Genomic DNA, 26,060 nt, shown 5'->3' with positions numbered 1-26,060 from the left:
TTGCTTCCGCTGATGCCCTTGGATGGAGTGGTCATTTCCTTGTGATATCATCTCTGATGGTGTTGGCCACAAGTTGTTTGGAGCCAAGCGTTTCTCTTCCGAGGAAGACTTCACAATCGGCTGCAAGGTTCTAGTAGTCGATGGTCGACATGGGGCGTGTAGGTGTGTATTTCAGTCCTTTGTTGTGTATTTCCATTTTCCGAGAGTCAAATTTATGTGATGATAATTTAACTACTCTGGGGAAAAATTTGACATTGCTGACATCGGTCTTCATTGGGTTAGTTCAGAAAATAACTCTCTCAATTTACTGCTCCTGTCAGAGCTATAAACAGAGTCAGGTTCTCAGATGATGTTCTCTATGTAACTCTGAAATGAATCTACTCTTAAAAGCTCAAGTAATCAAAGCCTACCACATACCCTCCGACTTTCTAGTGACAGCCAGACTGATCTCCCAGCAGTTTTTGAGGAATTGCACGGCTTTCCTTTGTCCCATATTGCATTCATGGATTAAGTCTTTCTCAGCAAGAGAGAAAAGGCATTGGGTTATTCATTCAAGCAGCGCCAAATTGACATTAACCTGTGCTCCCCAGCCACAATGGCAACAAAATGCCCACCTTGCCACTTTAATGCAACCCGAAGGCAACTCTGTGCATCCAACCACCATTTTTGTCTTTTTTATCTGTGCCTTGTAGAGTTTTTCCCTGACCAGTATCTAATTTGCTTGACTTCTTTCCAAATGGTATGAATCCTGACATGGCTGGTGTGAGTCAAAATACATGGGGTCAAACGAGGAGTAAAGTCAGGACATAGGTGAACAAGCACAAGTAAAACATGCTTTGTGCTAGGGGATGACACATCCATAACAGGGTTCCCACTCTACCTGAATAATGAAATTCACGGCTTTTTCCAGGTTTTCACATTTATTTTTCAGGTTTTCACGGTTTTTTTCAGGTTTTCGCGGTCTCAATTTCGCTAAATTCACGGTCCGCTATTAAGCCAACAATAAGAAAATCACTGGCCGTATATCAACAGAAAATTAACGTACGCGACAAACGCCGTGAATGTTAACGCCGCAATGAAAAGTGATATCTGTTATGACGTGATCTATCGTTTGCAAAATTCAGGGCCGACTCAAGGACCAGCCCAACCGCGCTCTCGCCTGGATGCCGAATACCCTTCGGACCTTCTTCCGTCCGGACACCCGAGGTCCTTTTTTAATTCCTCGCCGAGAGATTGTTTTTTGCGCACGTTATTATTACAGCACAGTAACCGAATTTCCCCCACCCCAATCTTTCTTATTTAAGGGAAAATATTTTATTTAAATTGTTTATAGAATATAATAAATTGATTTTTTCTTATTTAACGGAAAATATTTTATGAAAATTGTTTACAGAACATAATAAATCGAAAAACAATTTCATACACCGTATTAGCACAAATCTAAGACGAACACGATTCTATTGTAAGACTACCCTCCTTTTTTGGAACTCCACTAGGGGAAAATTTTTTTTCCTAATAACGATACGATTATAAAATGAATGCGGAAAAACGATCAATGCTTTATTTTTTTTCTACATTGCCTATGTCCCAGGAAACGCAGGATTTTGGCGAGTGATTAAGATATCCATTAAATGTTTCAAACAATATTTAAGATAATAACAGGAATAGTAGTACTTTATCAAGACACATAGGTCATATTGTTGATTCTACCCATATCTCTTTCAACATTCTGAAGGAAAACGCCACCTCACTAAAAAAAATCTTTGCTCTCCGCTTGGCATTTACACTGCTATCATGGATTTCAGTCTGATATAAAAATTCTTATCCATCAAGCACCATTTCCAGTACACGTATTCACGAAAGCAATGTGGATGTTGTGCCTAAAACAACCCCATTCGCCGGCGCAGTTACTGGTTGTGAGATGGATGACGAAGGCCAAAAATAGTCTATTACTTGAATTGTTCCAGTCTAATGAATATATTTTTAATATAATTGAGGTAGTGTGTAAACGGTGAACAATGTTCCGTTAATCGTCAGTGGCACGCCCACCTGGATCTTCGCCTTCATATCTCTACTTGTTTTCTCCAGGTAGCTCACTCTACCCCCACCCCTACCGTCATGTGCTAGCGGAGAACCCAAGGTGCTCTGCAATATTCACGCGCATCTAGCCCGGATTCTTTTCATCATGTTCAATTATTTTCAGTACATCTCTTAAAGTTCTCAATAGTTTCTTCGGAGGGGCCATGGTCCGAAGACGAATAAAATTAAACTAGTGAAAATGAAACCTGACTTTATTAAACCCACATGGAAAACACTCGGTGGTTTGAAGTCCAGCCACTCTGGAAAGTAGGGAACCACTCGAACGAAGTGAAGTTCGGAACTGATGCTATCGCGTACGGGGGTACCCAGAGCATACTGCAGAGGGCGAAGCATGACCATATGACTGCGCCATGAAATTTTTTACCCTGAAGATACCCATTCTTTTTTAACTATCGTAGCGCCAGATGAGCAGATGAATTCGGATTGCTAGTAGGGAGAAACAAAAATCCTGAGAAGATATCCCTTCGTCAGTAACTCTGACAAGTGAGACTTATAGTATAGCTCGTAAATTGATAACTGATAACAACCTGATATCATGTTTTCGGAACAAAATGCAGAATTAACTGCCGAGAAGCTCAGTTACGAGGATATCGCGTTTCGCCAAAAATCACCATCGTATTTTTCCATCATTTTCCTTACTTAAATTACGTCGTGTTTGGTCTCGTTTTTTTTAATTACGTGCAAATTACTAACATTTCATTCTAATAAAAGCATAATAGCAATTGCTGAATATCATTGTTAGATACCTTTTGGGCTCATAGATGACTCATGCAGCAGTTGGTCTCCAAGAACTGGGAACTTTGAAGGAGTTAGGCTGAAAAAGGTCAGTGGGTGAGAAGAGGGTGGAGCGCGAAACACGTTTCTATTGTTCTCGTGCAAATCGACATTTTTGTCGAAGCTAAGGTCTTCGTAATACCATCCCTGCGCGAGCTGGGACCTTTTTTTAATTTTGAAGAAGAGGAAAGCGTCAGAAGGGGGGAGGCGAATGCTGAATGGAGGGGGATAATGGATCTTGGGAAATGCGCTAATGTTACTTTCCCACGGCACTGAGCTTCTCCCAATGGTAGTTCCATCTCTTGGGAAGATTCCAACTATGTGCTTGTCGTTATTAGCCATAAATGACACATTGTATTTATTTCGTCTCATTTTCGTCAAACGATGGATGCGGGAAAATTATGCGTCGGAACCGCAATCTTCAAACGATCAATGCGAGAAACGATACTTCGGGGCACGATAGATGTGGGAAAAAATTACATTGTCTATAAGGAACTTTATTTGGGACCAGAAACAGCGAACGATCAATGCGGTAACGATAGATCGAGGCTCCACCGTAAAACTTTTCTTTTGAAAGCGGCAGTGTAATGACTTCTTTTCTCTGCTATCGTAATACTCTGAAACCAAAACTGAATCGATCTCTCTAATCAGAGGCAAATCATGCTCCCTTCATACTTTTGCTCTGGGAAAAATGGAAGGACTTTGGAGCAGTTTGTATCGCGACGGCATTGAGGCTTTAACGTTACAATCCTAGGCGGATCTAGGGAGGGGAACGGGGGCACATACCCCCCAGACACTTAAAAAATATGCAAGATTTTGAATACGGTCACATTATCATTGCGCTCGTTTTGTATCATGAGGTATCCTTGTGCCCCCCCAGAACAAAATCCTGGACACGGCTTTGCTTGTGCTCCCCCACTCCCCAGAAAGAAATCCTGAATCCGCCTCTGGTAAAAATTTAGGTAAATTGTAAGCAATCACACAAAAATTTTGTAAGTTGATCAAGCTCTAACTTGAATGGAGCCGAACCCAGGGTAAAGCAGGCGATCTTGAGGACACGGCAGAAGTGCACCCGGCGATTGATTGGCACGCACGCTTTACCTGCTGCCTAAAATGGCAATAGTTTTTCACTTAAACACAAAATTAAATCAGCTAAATTACTGTTCAGGTATTTTTGACGTTGATTTTTCGTTGTATAGCTATATATATTAGGTGGCAAACTCAGGTATCCATAATTTTTTCTGACAAAAATTATGCAACCCGATAGACGTCAAGAATTTTGCATTCGATTGTAAGACGAACCGAACCCTCTTTTCTGCAGGAGTTAGGAGGAAAAAAGATCTTGTCTTAGATAGGTGCAAATAGGTAAATTATAATTCACTTGGTTTGAAATATATAAAGACATAATAAATACCTGCTGAAACATGTTATTTTCACTTTCACTTTACTTTATCACTCGTCAAATATTTCCACACAAACTTTCCGGTTGCGACGTAAAACTGGCAAGTCCCAGGTCGACGCATGTGAAAATCGTGTAATGCTGTGTTGCCATAAGCGGAAATCTTCTCTCGTTTTCAGGCCGCAACGCGCGAGAATTAGTAACGTCGCGCCGAAAGCTCGCTATCGCCCGGTTCAAATGCAGGGAGCGTAGTGTCCACAGTGCATAGCAGGTTGTCAAGGTTAGCGGTCTCCCAATCACAGGATTGAGGGTGTTGAATAAACGTTCAAATTTTTCGACACAAATGCCATCTAGATTTAGTTTCGAAAGTGGTCGCTGCAGCCAGTGGGAAGCCTAATTGGATGGAAGGGGGACTAAGTAGTGACCGAGGGGGGGGAAACCAAGCCAGTCGAGGAAAGTAAACAAGCTGATGAGAAGTGGTGTCATATTTCAGGAGGGGGGGAGAGAAAAGGCCTGCCCTGGAGAAAGATGTTTTTTTTTCTTCAGGCAACATTCGTTCCCATGCTTTTCTGACCCATGCGACGATGCTCGCCACAATGAATAGAAGTGCGCTCGCTAAGAACGAAGTTGAAAATTTTTGGGAAGGTATTATTATCAAGATTGAGAGATTTTTAAGGTTTAAGGACGAAATTCATGGCTATTTCCAGGTTTTTTCACGGTAGATGAAATTCACGGCTAATTCACGGTTGAGTGGGAACCCTGCGTAAAAGACCAAACATCAATGGATAGAAATGGATCATCAATGACAATTCAACCAGAAAATGTTACTAATAGAAAAGAAAAGCAAGGAATTAGATGCACCAGAACAACTTGAAATCATCAAAAACACCAATGCAGGATGAAACCCTCTTCCAAATTCATTCTCCTTGCTTTCTCTACCTCATCACAGTCTTTGGACTTACACATCCACAGAGATCTCTCTCCCAACCCTACTTCTGGAAGTCCACACCAAATGGGTACGGTCCCTTTCACCATATCCATTGACAGAAGAGAGGACCCAACCCCTCCAACCCCTAGCTTCAAGTCAGACACAAGAGATGAGTAAGCATCTACTGCTGAGGGAAGTAGGATAGAATTTCACACTGCAGTCATGGATTTCATAGTATGCACACAATGTGACCCCTCCACCTCTTAAGTCAATGGAAAATTCAACTGATACCCTCAAGAACAGATGGAAGCCTCCATAACGGTGAGAGCCAACCCTCTCCCTTTCACCCCTACCCACCAAACCCTGTGAAGGAAGACTGCCCTGCCCACTCTCTCTCCCCTGCCCCAAAGCCAGCATGGGACACCACAGTAAAGCACACGCAGATCACACCAAAATTAGGTGACACGTGATGGTGAGGGATCGAGGAAGATCTATTGGCAGCCAAATTCCATAGAGACAGCACAGGCATTTGTCACTTTTCTCTGCATCACACCACCCACAACTCCATTCCTTCGGCCCAAAGAAAAAATTAACTGCTGCCTGCTTCCTACTTCAAACCTTTACAGTAAGACTCAAAACCTACCTACCCTCAACCAATTCCATTTCCTTCTAGCAACCACCCATTAAAACCAAAGGAGGGTACACATTGAGGGGAAGAGACTGCGAGCTAATCAGCACACCTATCGCATCTGTCACATCAAAGGACCCATCAGCACCCTCAACCTCTTTTGACATCCCACCCCAAAATGCCTCCTCACCAATATCTACCCTCTAATGCGGCTGGTGCAAACACATGGACAGAAGAGAAGAGAAAAGGATACACTTGGCAATGACGTAACAATTTTGAAAAGCATCGTGTCTTTAATGCAGATTTTAATTCGAAATTGAAAAGGATCTTTCATTCATAATGGAACAGTTCCACTGCATATTACCTGAAAAACCTGGGTAGAATCAAAATGGCTTTTTTGTGCGTAACAACTTCTCATGCGACATTTCACTCAAAGGAAAGTAAGCAAGCACATGTTTGATGGCATATTTTTACACTAAATTACTTGAAAAATACTGAGAATGAACCTAAATACAGTTACAATATGTAATTGTTTAAACATTTTATAGTTAAACCATTAATTTTTAATATTTCAATGTTTGCCATTTCAATTCTTCTTTCTAATTTTTCTATTAGATTTTTGAACCACTAAGAATACAAAATTTGGGAAGAGATCCTGCCAATATATAGGGAAAAAAGTTTTTAATTTCCACATGCAATCCCCACTCGAAAGTGCATTTGGGAAGAAGCCCCATCAATTATTCATTATTATCAATCTTCTACCATATTTGTTTCATTTGCTCGACTTTGAAAGTAGAAGTCTATTTCCCATGGAAGCTGTTGTGGTGCATGGTTTACTGCATTTAGTCCTGCTTAAGCCACAGTGGTAGCACTGTATGTTGTTCCAATTGACAGCAGCGCAGTCAGTACTGCCAGAGACTTTTGGAATGCACCCCAAGACTGGTGTGGCAGTCAATGCGTTAAACTTGATTGAAATCCCATCCATGAGCACTAATTCCCTCACATTCCATTGAATCTCAAAGTGCTTTCAGTTTTTCGTCTACTTGAAAATGGTTCTTAAGTTTGATATTAGCTAATTATGGTCCAAATCTACATCTCTTCCCAGGGATGCTGACTTACAAAAAATATTGGGGGGCCCGAACCGGGGATCTTGCCCCGGGAAATTGTATAAGTAGTGAGTTTTAAGTTTTTTAATCATTTTAGAATATTCATGTGATCAACATTAGAACCCTGATAACTCAAATCTCGATATCTGGACACTCCGGGGAAAATCGACAAGCCTGAAACATTTTTTACTCACGCACATAACGAATTTTTGAGGGGGCTAGGGCCCCCTCAGGCCCCATGGAGTCGGCGCCACTGTCTCTTCCACAGAAGGTATTCGTGCATTTTAATACAACTCTTGAATACAAACTCCATCAATTACCATGCAATAAATTTGGAATAATGGTCTCTAGGTCATCACTAAGTACATGTGAAGTATTCTTAAGTTATATACCACAAGTTACATAGTTATACATATACAATATACATAGTTTCTCCACAAATTATGGAGATGATGAAAACATGAGTACAAAAGAAAGAGGGAAACAATTCTTAGGGCTGTCACTGCTATCAACCACGAAGAAAAAACTGCCAGCACAAAAAAACATTTTGGGAAACCATGCACTTACACCTTATCATTACAAAATTTATACATAACAGCCAAAAAGGAAATTATAAAATAAATGGTATGCACCCAAGTAAATAAAGATAACCACCGATTCAGAGCAAATCATTATTGATATGCATTAATGAAAGAAATTTTGTAAGTTACACATAAAAAGGTTTTTTGCAGGTTTTCTTGTACAACTTGCAAAATCTCTTTCGTGTATGATTTAACGTTTTCACCACACCTCACATGAAACAACCAGTATTAAATAATTTCGAACCAGCATGTGTCACGCATGCAACTAACCACATGATAGGATTCAGGCTCACACACTCGGCACATACCACATATAATATAGAACTCAAATTAGAGACAAGCAAGAGAGCAACAGGATTACCTTTATGTCCATTGGTGTGATATCACTGCAGTACTGCTCTAAACTTTGCCAAAATTTGCTGGAGTTGTCATTTCTTGGGGTGATGATACGTGGAGGTTCTGGTTCTGGAGGCAAAGCCTGTTGTGGGAACGTTTTCACTTGTGATTAGCATCCGCTGATTCATTACAGAGCTCTTGAGCTCATCAGTTATAAAAGGATCACTGCTTCCACAATAGCCACTTACAGCTGATGGAGGTACTGGACCATTGACGGTTATGCTTTTCACTCGAGTGATTTTTATGGATGGAGGGGATGACATCAGCTCACGCCCCCTCACAGGAGCTTCTTTCAGCTTTTTGATCGGCTTGTCCTCATATTTACCACGTTTTGCAGGTGAAGCGGGCTATGGAAACAAAGAAATTGACAACATGCTTTCATTAGTTTTCTGTTAAATTGTTCCAAAGGTAAAAACCATTTGGCTAGCATACAGTCGTATGTGAGAAAGGATAGAAAAATCAAATAAGTGACAATTACTAGCAGTACATACTGCTTTATCCAACATTAGCCGCTTTTTCTCCTTCTTCTCATCAGCAGCATTGGCCAGATTTTTCAGCTCACCCTGCAGCACGCGCACCCTCACTGACACGTTTGCCAGCAAGCCTTTCAGCTCAATCTTCAGAATGTCCAAATCCTCAAAGCGGACTCCTTCCTCCTCCGTGCGATTAATAACTGCAACAGACAAGTTTGACAGACAAATTAGAGGAATATTTATTTGCTTGTTCTTATACTAAAACCCTTATGTTCTCCAACTTTTCCATGACTTTGAGGCAGCCAGAATTGCAAACATGTTGTAGTACTTAAACTGGTCATTAGGAGAAAAAAAACTTTTTCCCGAAATACGATTATAAAAGGAACAGTTGTATAATACCATGAGGGACATTAAACAAAATCAAGAATTGAGTTATAGAATCGTTTGCAGTTAAGTAAGTTAATGTTTCTGCTTGAAGAACTGTATTAAAAGTGGAACAAAAATTTTGAAAAAAAAAAGTGGAAAGATAATATAGTGAACAAAAGCTCAAGATGTGCAAGTGACAATGTGTGAAATTATCACTCATTGGTACATCTCTTGAAGTTACAGCATTAAGACCATGTTGCAATATTTATAACAACTGAGAAGAGGATTCACAAAAAGGTTTCCTCTCACACAAACACCTCAATGTATGTAGGACCCCATTATTCAGACATTCATCAACACATCCACAGTGTCATGACAAAGAAGTAAGACAATTCATAGCTTATGGTACTTTTCCCATTTTTCCCCCTGGCCCTCAACTTTGGATTAAGATGTGTTTCCAAATTAATTTTTCTCTTGAGGAATACCGTATTTGATGGCATATAAGACACTTTTTTTCCTACATTTGGTCTCAAAAAAGTTTCCTGCATCTTATACATGAAGGACAAAGGTTAACTTAATCAATACTGAATGCTATTTTTAGCCTGGATAAAGGTCTAGAGAAACATAACTTTTTCTACATCTGCCATAATTATTTTATCAGGTTTAACTAAATTTTTGTCTACAAAAATATAGCTCAAAAGAGAGAACTGAGATGGTTTCCTTCCGACACCACACCGTTCCCGTCAAACAGTAAACGAAACAAGTAGTGCTTGCTCTGCCCTCGGTGCGGAGAAGCGGGGAGTAGCACATAGTACAACAATGTACTACTCGTTCAACATATGCCGCCCGACACACGTGTTGGTATCGGTGCTTAAAACTATTTGTTTAAAAAAATACCCTGGAAAATATGACTTCAGAAAGCAAGAGATTAAGCTATACAATTCCGAATTAATTAGGAATGTTAAGCTATGCCAAAGTACATGGAAACAGAGCAGCAGAAAGGCATTTCAGTCCACCACCAACCGAAAAAAATGATATGTACTTGGCCACTGCAGGAAGATCAACTGAAGATTGCTAAAAAAACAAAAACATAGCCTTTGATGCCAAGCTCCATCTTGGCCCAAACTTGAAAATGCTGTAAAAATGTGGGTGATAGATAAGAGGAATCCTGGGATGTTTCAACCAAAATGAAGGATTTGCAGAAAAACATAGGAATGAGAACTTTTCAGGGTCTGAGGGCTCGTGCTACAGGTTCATGAAAAGGCAAAGCTTATCAATGCGCACAAAAACAACTATTGCACAGAAAATGCCAGCAGATTATGAAGAAAAAATACTAGCACTTGTCATAAATGCACGCAAGAAAACTTCTTTTGAGCTCGGTCAAATAGGAAAAAAGGATGAAATTCCATTGAAATTTGATATACAGTAAAACTTTGATTTTACGCAGTTGGAGGGACCGAAATATGGGCACTGTGTAAAATCAAGAGTTGGTATTGAGGAGAAGTATAGTTTTCAGGATAACTCTTGCTCATTATTTTTAGAATGCTTAGTCATACACTTGTACGGTTCTGATTTAAGCCAGAAACGGAACCAGAAAAAGTCTCATAGTGTGAGGTTTTATGGTAAAAGAGCATGAAATCCGTTTCAATCGCATCAGATATATGTTTCCCAGATTCAATTACTCATTTGGAGGCAAGAAAAGAAGCATAATAATCTTATTTACTCACAAGCAACACCACAGATGGCATGTTACCTTAAGAGAAACAACATTGCATTCCTGAACAATGTTTCCCATGGTTATATTGCTAGAATTTCTGGCACTAAGATTACTTCTAATACCCGGGAGAAATTTCGGAATGGTGATACTAAATGCTCGCAGAGAAGCTAATTTTCGAAAATATTTTCAATTAAAATTAGTTTTCAGGAAATCTGTTTCACTACCTGCAGACAAACAAAGATTGGAAATTGAAGAAATGAGGTATCTGAGGATAGTCACCCAAATGAACCCCATTATCAGGGAGCAAAATTTCGCTAATACATCACAAAAGCTTTATACCCTGTGGGCCTGGGTTCAAGTCCTGGCAGTAGCAGAAACTTATCAGAGATGGTCTATCCCTACTTGAGTGTAATGTGGAGGGCACTTCCAGTGCACCACTCTGTCCTGCAAATAGGTCCCATTCGAGCTTATCATTACAACTTGGCTAACGCCAACATAGGGTTCCTATCCCACCAGCCCTTACTTCATGGCGCTAATGACCCCAGCTGTCGGTTACCTCCTTCCAAATAGTATACCATAGGTAACACGGAGCACACAGGACCAGGGATATTCCGAAATTTAGATTTTTCCAGAGTTTAGTTCACTTTTTTTAAAGTGAGCTATTTAAATAACCGCGCAACTACCGTCATGCCGCCGGTGATGAATAAAAAAGTGATTAATTGTCCGGAACAATTTTCCCTCCTTATAATGTTTACGCATTAAAAAAGCATTTTACCATGAAATTTTAGCATTAGTAGGATGAATCTACCGGGAATAGCTTCTCTGTCGGCATTTTTCCGCGAATTCAGCACCGGGACCTTCGACTTACAAACCATGTGACTCATCTTCACGTAATTTTTTTGCTTCCCCATATCTGATAACAGCACCGGACACTTTTGGTATTTCGATTTAATGGCGCTAAGCCATTCCTGAGTTTAAAGGGACTGCCTTATCACTCACGTCTTGAATTTGACTTCAATGATTACATGATGATTGACGACGCGAGTTATTCTCCGAGGGCATTAACTCCCGTTCCGTTAAAAATAAATGCTTTCCACGTAGCGGAGTTAAGCTTATAGTTATTCAAGTTCCAATCATGTTTCATTTAAACCCACTCACAATGAGATACAAGTTGAGTCAGTTCTGATAAGTGCGCCGCGCAAGCAACTTTCCCTCGCCTCCATTCGTCCCACAGATGTGGGGTTAGCCCGCGGAATGAGACAACGCATGCTGCTTTTACCATCGTGTTGAATCACCATCGACTTACGTCCATACTAGAAGTACTTCTATCTTTTTTTGGATCTCCTTGGAAGCCAAAATTTTGGCACGGGAGGATTTTTTACGGCTCATTTCGCCGTTATATTTCGCGGGGGCGACGGAAAACATAGCGTTGGCAAAATTCTAGAAAACCTTCCATTAGGGATGGATATTACGTAGTTCATAATTCCGGATTAATTACCATCTACTTTTATTACAATAAATATATAATAAACAGCGTCCATCAATAAGTCGAATAATAAACGAAAGATGATAATGTTTATATCTCCGGCGATCATCCGTCTTAATCAAAAGTAGTTCCGCATACACAGCGATTGCCGTATACTTTAGGTTTCGATATCCTTCTACGGCAAATTTTAACTAAGAGCGATATTCGCGTTCGTAAAGGAGCCTGAAATATTACTGAGAGGGCGTAAGGGGAAGCAATAATTAGATTCGCGATGTTTTAAGTTTCCCGCTCAACAGCGCGACGTCATTTCAACCGCGACGAATAAATAACCTAACTTCATATTGCTCCAGTCGAGATTTTCAAAACAAGTCGAAAGACAACTGCGTAAAATCAAGATTAGCGGCCTCTTTGGGGCTGGGGTTATGCTGCGCAAAATCGAAAAACTGCGTAAAATCAAGAAAAGATGTAAAATCGAAGTTTCACCATTGCAATTCCCTATGCTTTCCGGCCGGACTTGAGTGTCACTGCGTAAAATCGAGACTTGATGTAAAATCGAAGTGCGTAAAATCGAAGTTTTACTGTACCATCATACAAGATTGTGAGTACTAAAGGGTCTAAATCAATAACCATAAAAACCACAAGTCATGAAAAAACCCAACATATGGTAATTCTAACCTGTTGTGCTGATGGCACAAAACTACCGCCATTTTTCATATTCAAAAGAAAATTCATCTGAAAGAAAAACTTCCAACAGGTGTAACTGTTCGAGTTCATTCGAAAGGCTGGATGGATGAAGCTGGAATGAAACTGGTAACAGAACGTATGGGTGTGGCGACCTAGTGGACTCTTAAGAAAAACCTCTCTTTTGATTTTGGATCAGTTTAGCTATCATAGAACTGAAACCATAAAGAATAAAGCGAGAGAATTAAAAACCCAGATAGCTGTCATTCCTGGTGGACTGACTAGCCAATTGCAACCTTTAGATGTATTGGTAAATACGCCAACAAAGGAAAAAGTGTGAGAATGATGGAACAAGTGGATAGGAGAGCCACATCACGCCCTCAGGTAGAATGAAGCGGCCCTCTATTTCACAAGTGTGCGAGTGGGTAAAAAGATCTTGGGAGGACGTAAAGGCTGAAGTAATTGTTAAGTCCTTTAAGAAGTGCGGAATCAGTAATGCTCTTGACGGAATGGAAGGCGACGCATTATTCGAAGAAGGTGATACTAGCGATAACGGAAACAGTAGTGTTGACGATATTCTCGTTTTCGATGATTATGATGATAGTGAAATGATTTCTCATGTTTTGAAATATGAAGAAAATATGTAAATGCCAAGCTTAATTTTTGTTACCAAAGGTATGAATAGTGTCGGGCTCATACCACAAAGAGAATCTTTTGGTCCATGGGGTCACAAAGGGAACAAAGTCTTTTATGGCACTGTCAATGAAGGTGTAGAAGAAGCCTACCACTTCATTTGGAGACAATGAGCTGAGGACAGTCCATGGGATTAACCCAAGTTCGCGGTTGAGGTCATTCCAGGAAACCTTTGACCATGCAGGGAAGGGTTAATAGGGTGTGGAAGGAGCCCCATGGCGATTCTGGGAGCTTGGGAAACAAACTGTGGTGTCAAAGGACTCATGGTTGGAGTCGAAAATATTTCAGCCAGGGGTGATGGAGATGGGGGGGACAGAGGAAATCCAATGTTCCCAAGTTTCTGGTGGCATAGAGATTAAACTGTGATAAGCAGAGAGCATTAATGAAGCAACAAATAAAGCCATCATCATGGGCATTGGGCCAGAGATAGGGGAGTCCCAGAGATTAGACAGTTAAAATCATTTATCAGAATTACGTTTTCAAGGTTTAAAGTCTTTAGCACGGAGTCAAAGCACTTTTCATCTACATCTACATACTGCCCCGCAAGCCGCCTAAAAAACGTTTGGCAGGGGGTGTAAGGACACCAGCAATTTCATCATTAAAAGGAAACACTCTAACGAAATTATGACTGGCATTTATTAAAGACCTTTATGGTTCCGGAGAAAAAGGAATCCCTAATATATATCTATATTATATACAACCCGATGTGTGACATATACCTCACTTATCACTGATTCACGTATACAAATTCCCGACCACTTCCGCACACTGGGAAGACGAAATTTTCACCGTGGGTGGGGAAAAAATATTGATTGGGGGAAAAAATCTGAAAACTCGAAAAAGTCGATTGGTTTTCGAGATATATCGATCCGAATTAACATTGGAGCCTTATGGGACTATAACTCTTTCCTTATATTGCCTCCTTTTAAATGTTACAGGTACATGAAATTTCTTTGACGAAAACTAGATTTTCTTGCCAATTTTTTTATGTGAAACACTATCCATATTTTGATTAAAAGTATTTTTTATAATTTTTTTAAAATTTCCAATGCTTTCCTTACGGGCCGAACTTCGGAATTCTTTTGACCAACTTGCAATAACCGTAGGTCAAATTCCCTGAAATGCAAGATACTAGATTTTTTTCTCAATTTTTTGGCTATCTTCTAATATCCATAAGTCGAACGAATTACAAGTAATTCACGACAATCGATTTTCCATTGAAATCGTGACTCTTACAACGTTTGGTAACTTACAACACATCCGCCGTGAAGTTTGCATTCCGTCAACAGCCAATTTTAGATATTTCGGAATTTTTTTGGCCACTTCCCGACGAGGTAGGGACACCAAATTCTGGTGAGTGACGTCTTTCTCGTGCCCCTACGAGGAGAACGCAGAATATGTAATTTTAACGGTTAACACCGTCGAAAAACCATGCTTGCACTACAGCAAAAAAGCCGAAATTTTTATCGAAGATAAACGATGCCGCGTTATACGGGAAAAGCACATTAAGTCCCCCAATAACCCTCTGGGACCCCCCCATAAAAATAAAAATTACCTAATAAGCCGTATATTTCGTGTACCTTTCATCCGAGTTGTATAGTTTTTAATGACTTAGAATAAGAATTGTGTCGCCTTTATTTTCCCGTCTTTGTCAATTATCCAGGCCCATTTACGGACCCGCAATAAAACTTCATATTTTGTAATGCAGATTTCTGAATAAAACGTGGCTCCCTAGAAGACAAGCGGAAAAACTATTTCTTTCTGTAAATAGCATGTTTTTTTGTTGTTTTCGCATATTTTAGCAGTAATTCCGTTCTCCTATGACTCATCGCTAAGGAATTTATTTGGATGATTGTGACCGTAGTCAGTACACTCATTAAAACCCCTGGAAACACCCTGGACCGCCTTCAAAACATCGTCATAAGCTAAAATTCCACAATCACAGCTAGCATGCGTCTACATTCTGCCACATTATCCCCCAGCAGCCTTTGTAAACGATAGGGGATAGCTGGTAGTACGCATTGCTTGATGAGGAGTGAAAACCCTGGCGGCGAAGCTGCCCCCGCTCCTGGAACAACGGAGCCACTCCGAGGAGTCAGAGGCGCGGAAAAACTCTGAGAACCCTCGCGCGGCGAATCCGCTCCAACACATGGAGCAGCCCAATGGGTGTCTTACGAGGGGGAGGGCGCTGATAACCCGTGGGCGGCGAAGCCGCCCATAGGCGAGAAACGGCAAAGCCGTTCCGAGGAGTCGACGGCTCGGGGGGACACTGGCAAACCTTGGGCGGCGAAGCCGCCCTTCCACGATGAACGGTGAAGCCGTTCCGAGGAACTAGCGTGTCTCTGTCAGAGGGCTACCTCAATATCTGGGCGGCGAAGCCAACCCCTGACGAGGAACGGCGAAGCCGTTCCGAGAAGCCTCGGGCGGGACGGCGAAGCCGTCTGGCGGGGGCAGCCGGCGAAGCCGGATGCGGGGGGGTTTTAGGGGGAGTAGCCCCCTAACGAGCGCGGGCAGCGCAGCGAGTCTGCATATCTATCAGTTCAACAAAATATCTCTCTTAATTTATCGTTGCTGTCAGACCTGAATACAATCTAATACGAATCTAAAACAACCGGGTCAATTGCTGGAGGGCGATAAAAACATTCAATGAGTGTTTAACTCAACTTACACTTGGGATGATTACATGAAAAGAGAGACACTTCACTCCAACCAATTTCAAATCCTGTCTCTAAATCTCTCCGCCATTTGGACTGATAATGGGCATAATTAATCGCGAGAATGATTCCTTGCCCTATTGAGGGTCAGCCTCGGTGATACGCACAATGGGTGCTCATTGTCACTTATGGAGGAATTTAGCCACGTCTAGCAGGGAGCAATAGCATCGAAGGATGACACTTCATGAGCATGTGAATCACATAAGGACAACTTGTTACTAAGTCTTCTTACATTATGACAATAAAAGCTCACTAAAGCTGAGCTAATAGCAGGATAGAGTCCAGTCTAGGTCCAATATATGAATAGTATTTACCAATCCACGATGTAATTTCACACTACGTACTTAAATGCTGAATTCTCGATGCTATGTCATTCTAAAATTCCCAATTAAACGAGGTGGCCATGATGGGTACTATTTTCTCTCTACAACCTATACAAAGCCGAAAAGACTACTCTGAGAAATGATTCAGCGCTCGCTTAATACTTAGGAGCAGACGTAATGAGGGCCTAATGCCGAGGGATACTGCTGTCGTAATGCTCTGAGTTCAACTGACCATGTCCACTTGCATCTGAGCAAGGTAACATGCACTAAAATAAAATTTTCTCATGCTGCATCCTATTTCAACGAATTTCATCACTTTAAAATCGCAGTTTTAGGGATATCGTCGTTACTCAAACTCAATTTTTTTAAGATGGCCACTGTGTCCTAAATTTTCAGTTTCCTTTTCGTTCATCCACCGCTGCGCCAGTGATACATTTCAAAAAATTTCTTTGGTGCTGTGTTGTGGGGTTGTTGTTGCAAATGTTTTTGGCAATCCAGAGGTTAGGACGTGGGTTTCAAGCAAAATCTGAATGACTAACATGAACATGGTGGAGGGTGTTGAATAATTAATTTAAAAAAACTAAATTGTAAAATTTACTAACCAAGTTCCAACAATAAATATACAAAGAATCGTCAAAAATAGATATCAGAGAAGTTATAAAGCTGACATACTTCAGCTGGAGATGATCGAAAAAACAATAAATCAGTTGACGCTATCAACTGAAATGAAAATCACGAATATTGATTCAATGTGGCAATCAATAAGTTGAATGTAGTGCGACTTACTAGATGTGTATCTTGGCATGAGACGACCGTTATCCACAGTTTTCAGCAATGGAAAGGTTAGAGTGTTTTCTTTGATTTCTGCTGGCTCCACCGACTCCTTTTTTACCACAGGGCATGGCTTGGAAACACTGGTTTTTGTTTGCTCTTTTGGCTTACCATTTGCCTTACGAAGGGTCTGCTTTCCTTTGTTGGGCACCATTTTCTGCAAAAAATAGACATCTCTGGATGGTATACATTGAACAAGACAGAATATTTCTCTTAAGAAAACAAAAAAATCGCACATTTTATAATATTTATTTATACATACAAGACAAACTAGTGACCGAGCAAAAAAGGAAGGTCTTCGCACGTGCCATCCAAACTATTTAAAAGGGTACCAGAGGCCATTGTTGCGTAGTGCTCAATTAGGCGATAATAATAATTCGGCTCACCTAACACAGAGCACCTCATTAATTGACTTCATTTATGGTACTGCATCGATGGATTGAATGAGCTTCAGGCACAGTGTAACCGGGATTCAAATATATTCACAGATCTATTGAACATTCATGCTCCAACGCCATTATTCATTGTTAAAGGTCGATCCATTGCTTTTCGGCGATACAAATACACGAAAACACCAGTTAACTGAAGGTCGCACCGCGAGTAATCAATGCATGGAAATGGACTGGGGCCAGCTTACATACAAAACACGATTTGAAGATATGACAGCCAACATTTTAACATACACGAATTCTCCTCAACCACGCCAAATGATTGAAGAACGTATAACATTGCCATTACCTAACGTTTACCTATGATATACAACATACTGAAAACAATCATCATCCGAAAACAAAAACATTGTGGGCTGTGACCGCGGGTGGCACCGAAAATTGTACAAAATTAGGCTACCTCGAATCTCATAATTTCAAACTTCACTAACAATTAAACATGCCATACATGACGCATAGAATGAAAAGAAGCTATGATATTCTCATAACAACTTCTCATATAAATAAAAGTAAGCTTCAAAATAATGATTGGGGAATGCTCGTCAAGGAACTATAATTTATTGACGAACGATTGAGAACACAAAACACCAATAATAGCGATACTTGGATAACTACTTTGGCGGCCATACCATTATATTCTATATCCTCCCTTGAAAAAATCATAGGTACCACAGAGTAATCACTGAAACCATGTATACCCCAACACAGAATTCGGCAGTTTGATCGGTAATGCCCCGTTCACATTACCATCTTTCTTAACCAGCGTAAGATGACGTCAGAACTAACGCGCACGGTGAGTCAACTGGTTGGTGAGGGGGGTCGGACAGCGCGGTACAGGGGGAAATAACTTTAATCGGCACGGCCAGAGGCGCTGCAGTCGATGGCACCAAACTTTCGAAATTGTTTGTTCTCCTAAGCCTGGTATACATGGTTGAAGAGCCAATCACAGAAGGGAATTCTGAAAATCGGTTGCCGGCCTGCCGGCTGCCGGCAAGGAATTCAAAAATTTCTGTCTTCTGCTAGGAAGCGTGGTGGTATCAACTGCTGAAGAAGGCGTGCTTGCGACGAACCTTTAAAAGTGCATTCATTCTCTCGTAATGAATTGATGTGAGTATTGTTGTGTAATTACTTTAGGATTACATAATGATTTATTATATATGTCACTTGGAATCAATTTTCCCACGTCTGTTTCATCCTGGCTTTTCACCTTTATAAATTCATCACCTGTTACGAAATTCACTCTTATTCATTTAAGTGCATTATTAGCAAAAATATAGTTTATATATTGCTTACAAAGCATTAATTTTTTACAATACATATATGTACACATGTATATTTGGAATTTTCAGATATTGAATGGTGTTGGCGTTGGCTATTCTTCAAGTTACTTCCGCGGATGTGATGCTCGTGTTTCAGCTTCAGGCTTACCGCAAAGGGCATGCCATATAATTGATCCCAGGTTTATTCTTTTAATTCATACTCCATCAAATGCCATAGATGTTTCTAGAGATTTAAGTTCCTCTAATTAGTACATATGGTTAATTTTTTTAATCAATGCAAATTTTGTGCTTCTCACGTCTCCGTTTCGTTTGATTTATAATGCAATGATTTGTTTGAATGCTCTGCCGACTTTTCTCATGCATGCACTCACAGAGTGAAAGTATAAAAAAATGCACTGTAATTTTAAATATGTTTTCTCCGCTTTTTACGAACTCAATATCATTGTTATACTTATGGCTGAAACCATGGTTTTTGAAGTGCGGACTCCGTTTAGCTTATCGTAAACGTTTACGAACAGCCAATTTAATGTAAAAGCCAATTAAATGTATTTAGTCTTTCCTTGTACAAGGTATTTGATTTAAATAAACATGTAAACTAACATTGGGATTCTTTATTTCACGACAACCAACCACCCTCAACTGAAGTGAATGTGTGGCTTCCGATTACTCTCATTAAATATAATGATCTAGAACTGTCAAGTGAAAGAAACGATAGAAAATATTTAGTTGATTTCAGAATTATAACATTAATTGAGAAAAATGCTTAATATAAAACATCTGATGATGTTAATTACAAACTACAACGGAAACGCTGGAAGAGCTTTCTGCTATGCCCCCCACCATTTGTGCCCCCACCAATATCCCATTACGTCACGGCGACTGTGGCGCATAAATGTGGCGGCGTTGCCGATCGAAGTTGCTACCCCCTTTGCTCCCTGCGCTGTCCGAAACCCCTCGCCCTCAGTTGACGCTCCGTGTAACGCGCGTTCACACTCAACCATGGTTAGACCCTGGCGACATCTGATGAGTGGTAGAGTAATTCCAAGTGAAAAATGAATTGACAAGAGCGAATAACTCAGAATAACTTGTTGGAAGGAAATATAGAATGTGCAGGGAAAAGTTCTTGTGTTAATTGCAATGATATTGATGATGAATTTAAACATATGTGCATATTATGAGCTGCTTATGAATTAAAAATTGCATTCCAGCGTCGACAATCATTGTTCCTTGCTACGTAGAAGGTAATTCAAATGTGTTCGTCCAACTAATCATTTCATCCATAGTGTGGCTTGCATTCTTCTACTGCTCTATTTAATACGAATGAAAGCGAATATTGCTGATAATTAGGTTGATATCAACAACATATACTACTACTTGCCCTTGATTCGAATGTGTCGACAAATCATTGATGTAGGTGAAAAAAATCGAGGACCTAATCTTGAGACTTGAGCCTCAATTTGAGACACTTGTGATTTGGGATGGAGATACACTTTTCGCTGCATTACATTCTTAGCTATTATTGTTTTCTGACTTTGACAAAGGACATGATCCACTCTGATGCTATACCGTAAATTAAAACTCTTTTACCTCTTCTTCAAATGTGGACGAATAACTTGCAGAAATGTGACGATTGTTGAAATTTAATTTATGAAATAAGAGAGAGAACGTGGTAATTTTTGCGATATGTGGTATCACCCGACGTTTCTAAATTTATTTTCTATCGTTACATGTGACTAGCCGTTAGCCTGATACTTTATATTGATATGGGAAGAACTTTTGTTCAAGGATGAACGTAAGTTATCTTTTTCAAACTGGGACAAAGAACTCTTAACAAAACATTAAAATCATTGTGACCTTCGGATTTTTATTATGGTAGTTTCGCACATTTTACTTAATTCTAGCAAAATATTAATATAGATTATTCAATCTGTCCGTAACAATACAATACGAGCTAATAGCTAATTCACTACGAACTATAAAGTATATCGCATAACTTCAGGTTTAAAATCTCATACTATACAACACATTACGGAATGAATCAATAGCACTTTCCTTTGAATTAATTCTGACGAATATAATTCAACAATAACGGCCGTCGCCTCTTCGAAACTTTATTTTCTGTTTTCTTTCCTCCTATCCCACTTCGTTGCTGCTTCGCCTTCTTCTTTTTCTAACCAGCTTTTAACCAACTTGCGTTCACACACGCATGAACTACCGCCAACCATGGTCGGAAAACGGTGGTCAGAATCCCAACCACGGTTAACGGGAACTTGCGTTCACACCTCGTTTTGTAACCATGGTCGGGGCTAACCGGCGTAAAAAGGACGTAGTGTGAACGGGGCATAAGTAGAGCTGTGTCGTTTATGAATGAATCGTTCATTTTGAACGGTTCATTGGCATGAACCGAATGAATCGAAATGGTGGTGAGCGCTTGATCATACCCGGATCCCCGGATCGTGTGGTGAGCGATCGCATCCAGGTGTAGAGCAGTGGGTGCATTCAGGGGGAGTGATCGCTCCTTGATCAGTGAGCGGACTGTGACGTCAGCGCTCACTGAGCGATCACATCCCTCCCTGGATGGTGAATGCTCAGTGAGCGCTTTGGTGGGGAACTTGAAATGCAAAACATTCAATATGGCGCCCAGCGCTTGTGTTTACTTTCGTGTAGCGGCTGCGAAATATCCTTTAATTCCTGTGATAAGTTCATATCTTGTGACTCTGTACCGAATATATATCACTCTTAATGTACGGACCTTAAGGATGTATCGCTAACAGTTCTTTACGAGTCGCGTGATATTTGTTGGAAATGCCTTTAGTGTCAATCGTCCAAACATTTCGTTGGGAATCTGGTGGCTGACATTGAAGTCTTGAAAAAAGAAGTCGTTGAACTAAAATGGACGTATTTTCCATGTTTAGAAAGAAATACTTTCACATTTGCTAATACCGTGAAATCCGCTTCGTCTTATAGTTACTTGAATGAGATTTAATAATTGATCGAGGACGTCACCCAAGTAACATTTTTGGTTGGCCCTCTGTTGGCAGATCGTGGGACACAGCGGTTGGCCCATGGTATGATTTGGCCACCTCGCCAACCGTATCCCAACCAACGATTCCCCAACGATGGGCCAACAGAGCATTACAGTCGGGCCTTCGTATTCCCAACCCAAGGCCAACAAATCTCCAACGATACACCGTTGGCCCTTTTAAATTCTGCCATCCGTTTCCCAACAAAAGCTATATTTTACTGGCATTTCTCATTTTTATAGAATGAGAGTTAAATTAATTTACTTTCTCACTTGATATGATACCGGCAGATAGATTCTTTACCTTTAGCTCCCTATAAATCAAAATGAAATTAAATACATTAACAATCAATGCTATAGGACAAAGTAAAGTTACAGTGGTTAAAAGTGGAAAACAAAAAATCAATATCAGTTCAGAAGGTCCCCAACTTTTATTTTCACAAATTAGGACAATTTTTATTAGGACAAAATTAGGAAAATTTCAACAGCACTTTTCCACATTGCAATATGGCACACACAAAAACTGTCCATCTTCTTTGTAGGGCAACAAAACACACTTAGATAAAATCTGGGTGGACCGCAATTTGCATCCAGGTACTAATTTTTTTCATACAAATACACCAATGGTACCACTTCTAAGAGGTAATTCAAAGAAATCCTCCTTAATTTCAAACATGTCACACTGCAAGATATACACCCCTGAGTTATTTGATTCAATTGCCTTCACAATTCCTATTCATCTGGTCTATCGGTAACGAAATTGTTAAGTTTAGTCCATTTTACTTAATTGGATTAATAAGTGCAAGATTTAGGGATATTAATAGGAATCACAGAAACACTGATTGAGTATAATAGTTGATGTATTTTCCATAAAATAATAATTGTGCAGTTATTATTTAGGTTTACTCATACAAAGTCAATCTCATTCTCTTCAGAGAAGACTAAATCACTCACTTTGTCCATTGAAACACTGTTTTCATTAAAACTTCCACTTATACTAGATATGCCACAATCTGAAAAAATATACATATCGATCTATCTAAATTAATGATGAAAAGTTTAAAATTCCACAAAACTATCTGTTTAAGGTAACATGATTTTAGGAATGCCAGTTCTGTAAGACTTACCAAATGAGGTCAATGCCTTATTTTTGTTAGAAGCACTCGACTTATTTTATTTAACTGCTATCACAAAGACAAAGCCCTAACAACCAAACAAGTCTTGGTTGTTAGGTTGCTACGGAAACATGTGAACCGTATCCTGCAACGTATGCAATCGAGGTATACATCGTGCTTATTCACGGCCCATATCGAACTTCCATCGGTTAAGTTAGACTCGAAACAGACAGATCGTATAAGTCTACAATTTTTCATGTGTCCTCCGGGATATATATACTAACAAGTCGTATTAATGTAGCCTTCGCTTCTTGGAACCATTTATGTCAAATACCATGCTGAAAACACCAGAAAATTAGCAGAACATTACTTAAAAAAGAGTTATACATAATTTCCAAAAATTATCTTATAATATATTCTTAAAAAATTAACTTAAAATAATTATTCTGCCAGCACATAGTCGGTAGCACTGACTGTCAAAGCAAGCGATTATGCCATCCCTATTTTTTAATGAATAGATGCTACCGATCCGATAACCATTTAATACGATAAATCGATTACAATGGAATTTCGCCCATCTCTACGTTGAAGATCTCGTCGGAATTTTGTTTGCAGCTCTCATGGCGGAAATTGAGGAAATGGTATGATGTCCCAACGGTGGCCCAATGATAATCCATTTCGTAGGGCCATCGTTGGGGATTTCCGTTGGGCCAACAGCATAAACCGTTTCGTTGGGCCGACGAATAATATCTGCGTTGGGCCAACAGCGGAATTTGGTAGGCATATCCACCCACAATGAGCCAACCGTGACTACGGTTCCCCAACCGAGGCCCAACGGTCAATGTTACTTGGGCAGTAGACGTTGTTATTATTATCACAATAAACTGTGAAAATTGGGTGACTAATGATGAAGTTATATCTCAGCATTACGGGACGTAGTGTTGCGGATGTTTTGAGGAAGTGCTGGTAAACAGGTCAAATTAAAAAAATGCTGGTGATATCGTACTAACCAAATCTGACATTACTTTTGAAGTGAGCTATGTGCCACATGAGCTTCTAATTGAGGAATGGACTTTGAATGTGCTCGGGTTAATGTTAATGTTCCTGCTGATGACAAACAAATTTTTGTTATCTCTTCTTGTCGTTCGCCAACGAGTAGTTTTAAGGGTTTTTAAAATCGCTGAACAACTTGGTTGATGCCAACTTTTTATTGACATAATAGATTTAGCCTCTAACCTTCAATATTTCTAGTTCTGTCTACTTTATGTATGCCACTCACTTTGTCAAAGGTCACATGAAAGGTTTTACTCTTAACCCTGATATCACTGTAATATGTTTCTCTACCAGAAGACCAATATTTATAAATGTACCTTATGTACGCTCATTATCTCGCGTGTGTTATAGAAATTCACCGCTTTACACGACGCAATTTTGATTTTAACTTCATACATACTTCAGCTATTGCGCAATGACGTCCCCCGTGTAAAACGGCATGAAGGAAATGTTGAAGCGATTACTTATAGTTAACCCGGGAGAAAAATTATACTCACGCCTTATTTTTTGACTAACCGTACAAGTAATACCCCGCGATTTACGTATATAGATATATTTCAATTTATCTGAAGCATATGAAATATTTATAAAGAATTAAAAACACATATCAACTCGAAAATCCATTTTTCAGCGAAGACTACATCTGAACTTTACCTGGCTTACGACAAAATTCCACCGCAGAATAATGTTTTGGCTACCTAATTTAGTGAATAAATACATAACAAAAGGGCTTCCGCCAATCGCATTTCACATGCCTACATTACATATAAGTCATCCAGCGTTCGATACGCTACAATGTATAATTAATACGGCTGCTCGACTCGACAGTTCTTCAGCACCATTTTGAACTCGCGCCGCCGCTCACTGATCGGTGATCAGTGATCATGGCGGCCGCTCACTAGTGATCGGATGGTGAGCGGTCGCATCCAGGGGGAGAGCGATGGTTCGCTCACCTTCCGCTCAGTGAGCGGAGCTCCCCCTGGATGCGACCGCTCACCACCCGATCACTAGTGAGCGGCCGCAATATTTGTGAGCGTACTCCGGGTATGATCACCTCGCTCACCAGTGAGCGGCGGCGCGAGTTCAAAATGGTGCCGAAGAACTGTCGAGTCGAGCAGCCGTATTAATTATACATTGTAACGTATCGAACGCTGGATGACTTATACGTAATGTAGGTATATTAAATGCCATTGGCCGAAGGCCTTTTTTTACGTATTTATTTACTAAATTAGGTAGCCAAAATATTATTCTGCGGTGGAATTTTGTCGTAAGCCAGGTAAAGTTCAGATGTACCCTTCGCTGAAAAATGGATTTTCGAGTTGAAAAGTGTTTTTAATTCTTTATTAATATTTCATACGCTTCAGATAAATTGAAATATATCTATATACGTAAATCGCGGGGTATTACTTGTCCGCTTAGTAAAAAAATAAGGCGTGAGTAATTTTTCTCCCGGGTTAACTAAAGCCGATGTCCCACGGTCAAATTTGCGTCAAAATATTTTGATCAAAATTTGATGCAACTGACGCGCACCCTGTCACACAGTCAAAATTTTGTCCAACTGGCTTTTGGTCCTATCGTTTGTACAAATCACCGATTTGTACAAATGGATAGGACAGGTTCTAAATTTTCATCCAATAGGGAACTTGCATATATTTCAGATATAATCAATAGCCCCAAAATTATATAAAAATATATGTTTGCATACCTCGGTGAAAGTTTTTTTTATTATTTTATGACGTGGTTTGCGATATTTAATGCATCAAAGTTCACGAGAATTTTCAAATGCAAGTGAGAAGCGAAAACGCCCGATGATTGGCTGGTAGAAAAGTGACGTCATAGTTCAGTACGAGGCACGGCGGCACGGCCATAGTATAGGTTGCATACTTGAATACATGCGACGGCGTGGTTATGATTCATTTATTGAAGTGCAGACTTATCGGAGTTG

General features: G+C 40.0%; 1 protein-coding gene and 1 long non-coding RNA gene across 5 annotated transcripts in view; one reads left to right on the top strand and one right to left on the bottom strand.

Annotated features, from left to right (window-relative positions):
- LOC124171895 (transcriptional adapter 3) overlaps positions 1-18,428 on the bottom strand; it is a 159,403-nt gene extending 140,975 nt beyond the window's left edge. Inside the window, exons 1-5 of one of the 4 annotated variants that reach the window (XM_046551292.1) lie at positions 18,275-18,428; positions 17,152-17,353; positions 8,404-8,585; positions 8,101-8,259; positions 7,878-7,994 (exon numbers count right to left, since the gene is read on the bottom strand). In XM_046551292.1, the coding sequence (XP_046407248.1) occupies positions 7,878-7,994; positions 8,101-8,259; positions 8,404-8,585; positions 17,152-17,353; positions 18,275-18,277 (663 nt within the window). In that variant the 5' untranslated portion in view covers positions 18,278-18,428. The other 3 variants (XM_046551289.1, XM_046551291.1, XM_046551290.1) reach the window with 3 other exon arrangements.
- A 34-nt stretch (positions 18,429-18,462) lies between these two features.
- LOC124171897 lies at positions 18,463-19,526 on the top strand. The gene is made up of 2 exons (XR_006868006.1): positions 18,463-18,752; positions 18,995-19,526. It is a non-coding gene; the product is annotated as an uncharacterized LOC124171897 (long non-coding RNA).
- The last annotated feature ends 6,534 nt before the right edge of the window (positions 19,527-26,060 follow it).

This window comes from Ischnura elegans, chromosome X, assembly GCF_921293095.1.
Source record: "Ischnura elegans chromosome X, ioIscEleg1.1, whole genome shotgun sequence".
NCBI classification, from domain to species: Eukaryota; Metazoa; Arthropoda; class Insecta; order Odonata; family Coenagrionidae; genus Ischnura; species Ischnura elegans.
Note: the sequence above shows the minus strand (reverse complement) of the source record. Positions and strands in the feature narration are given on the sequence as shown.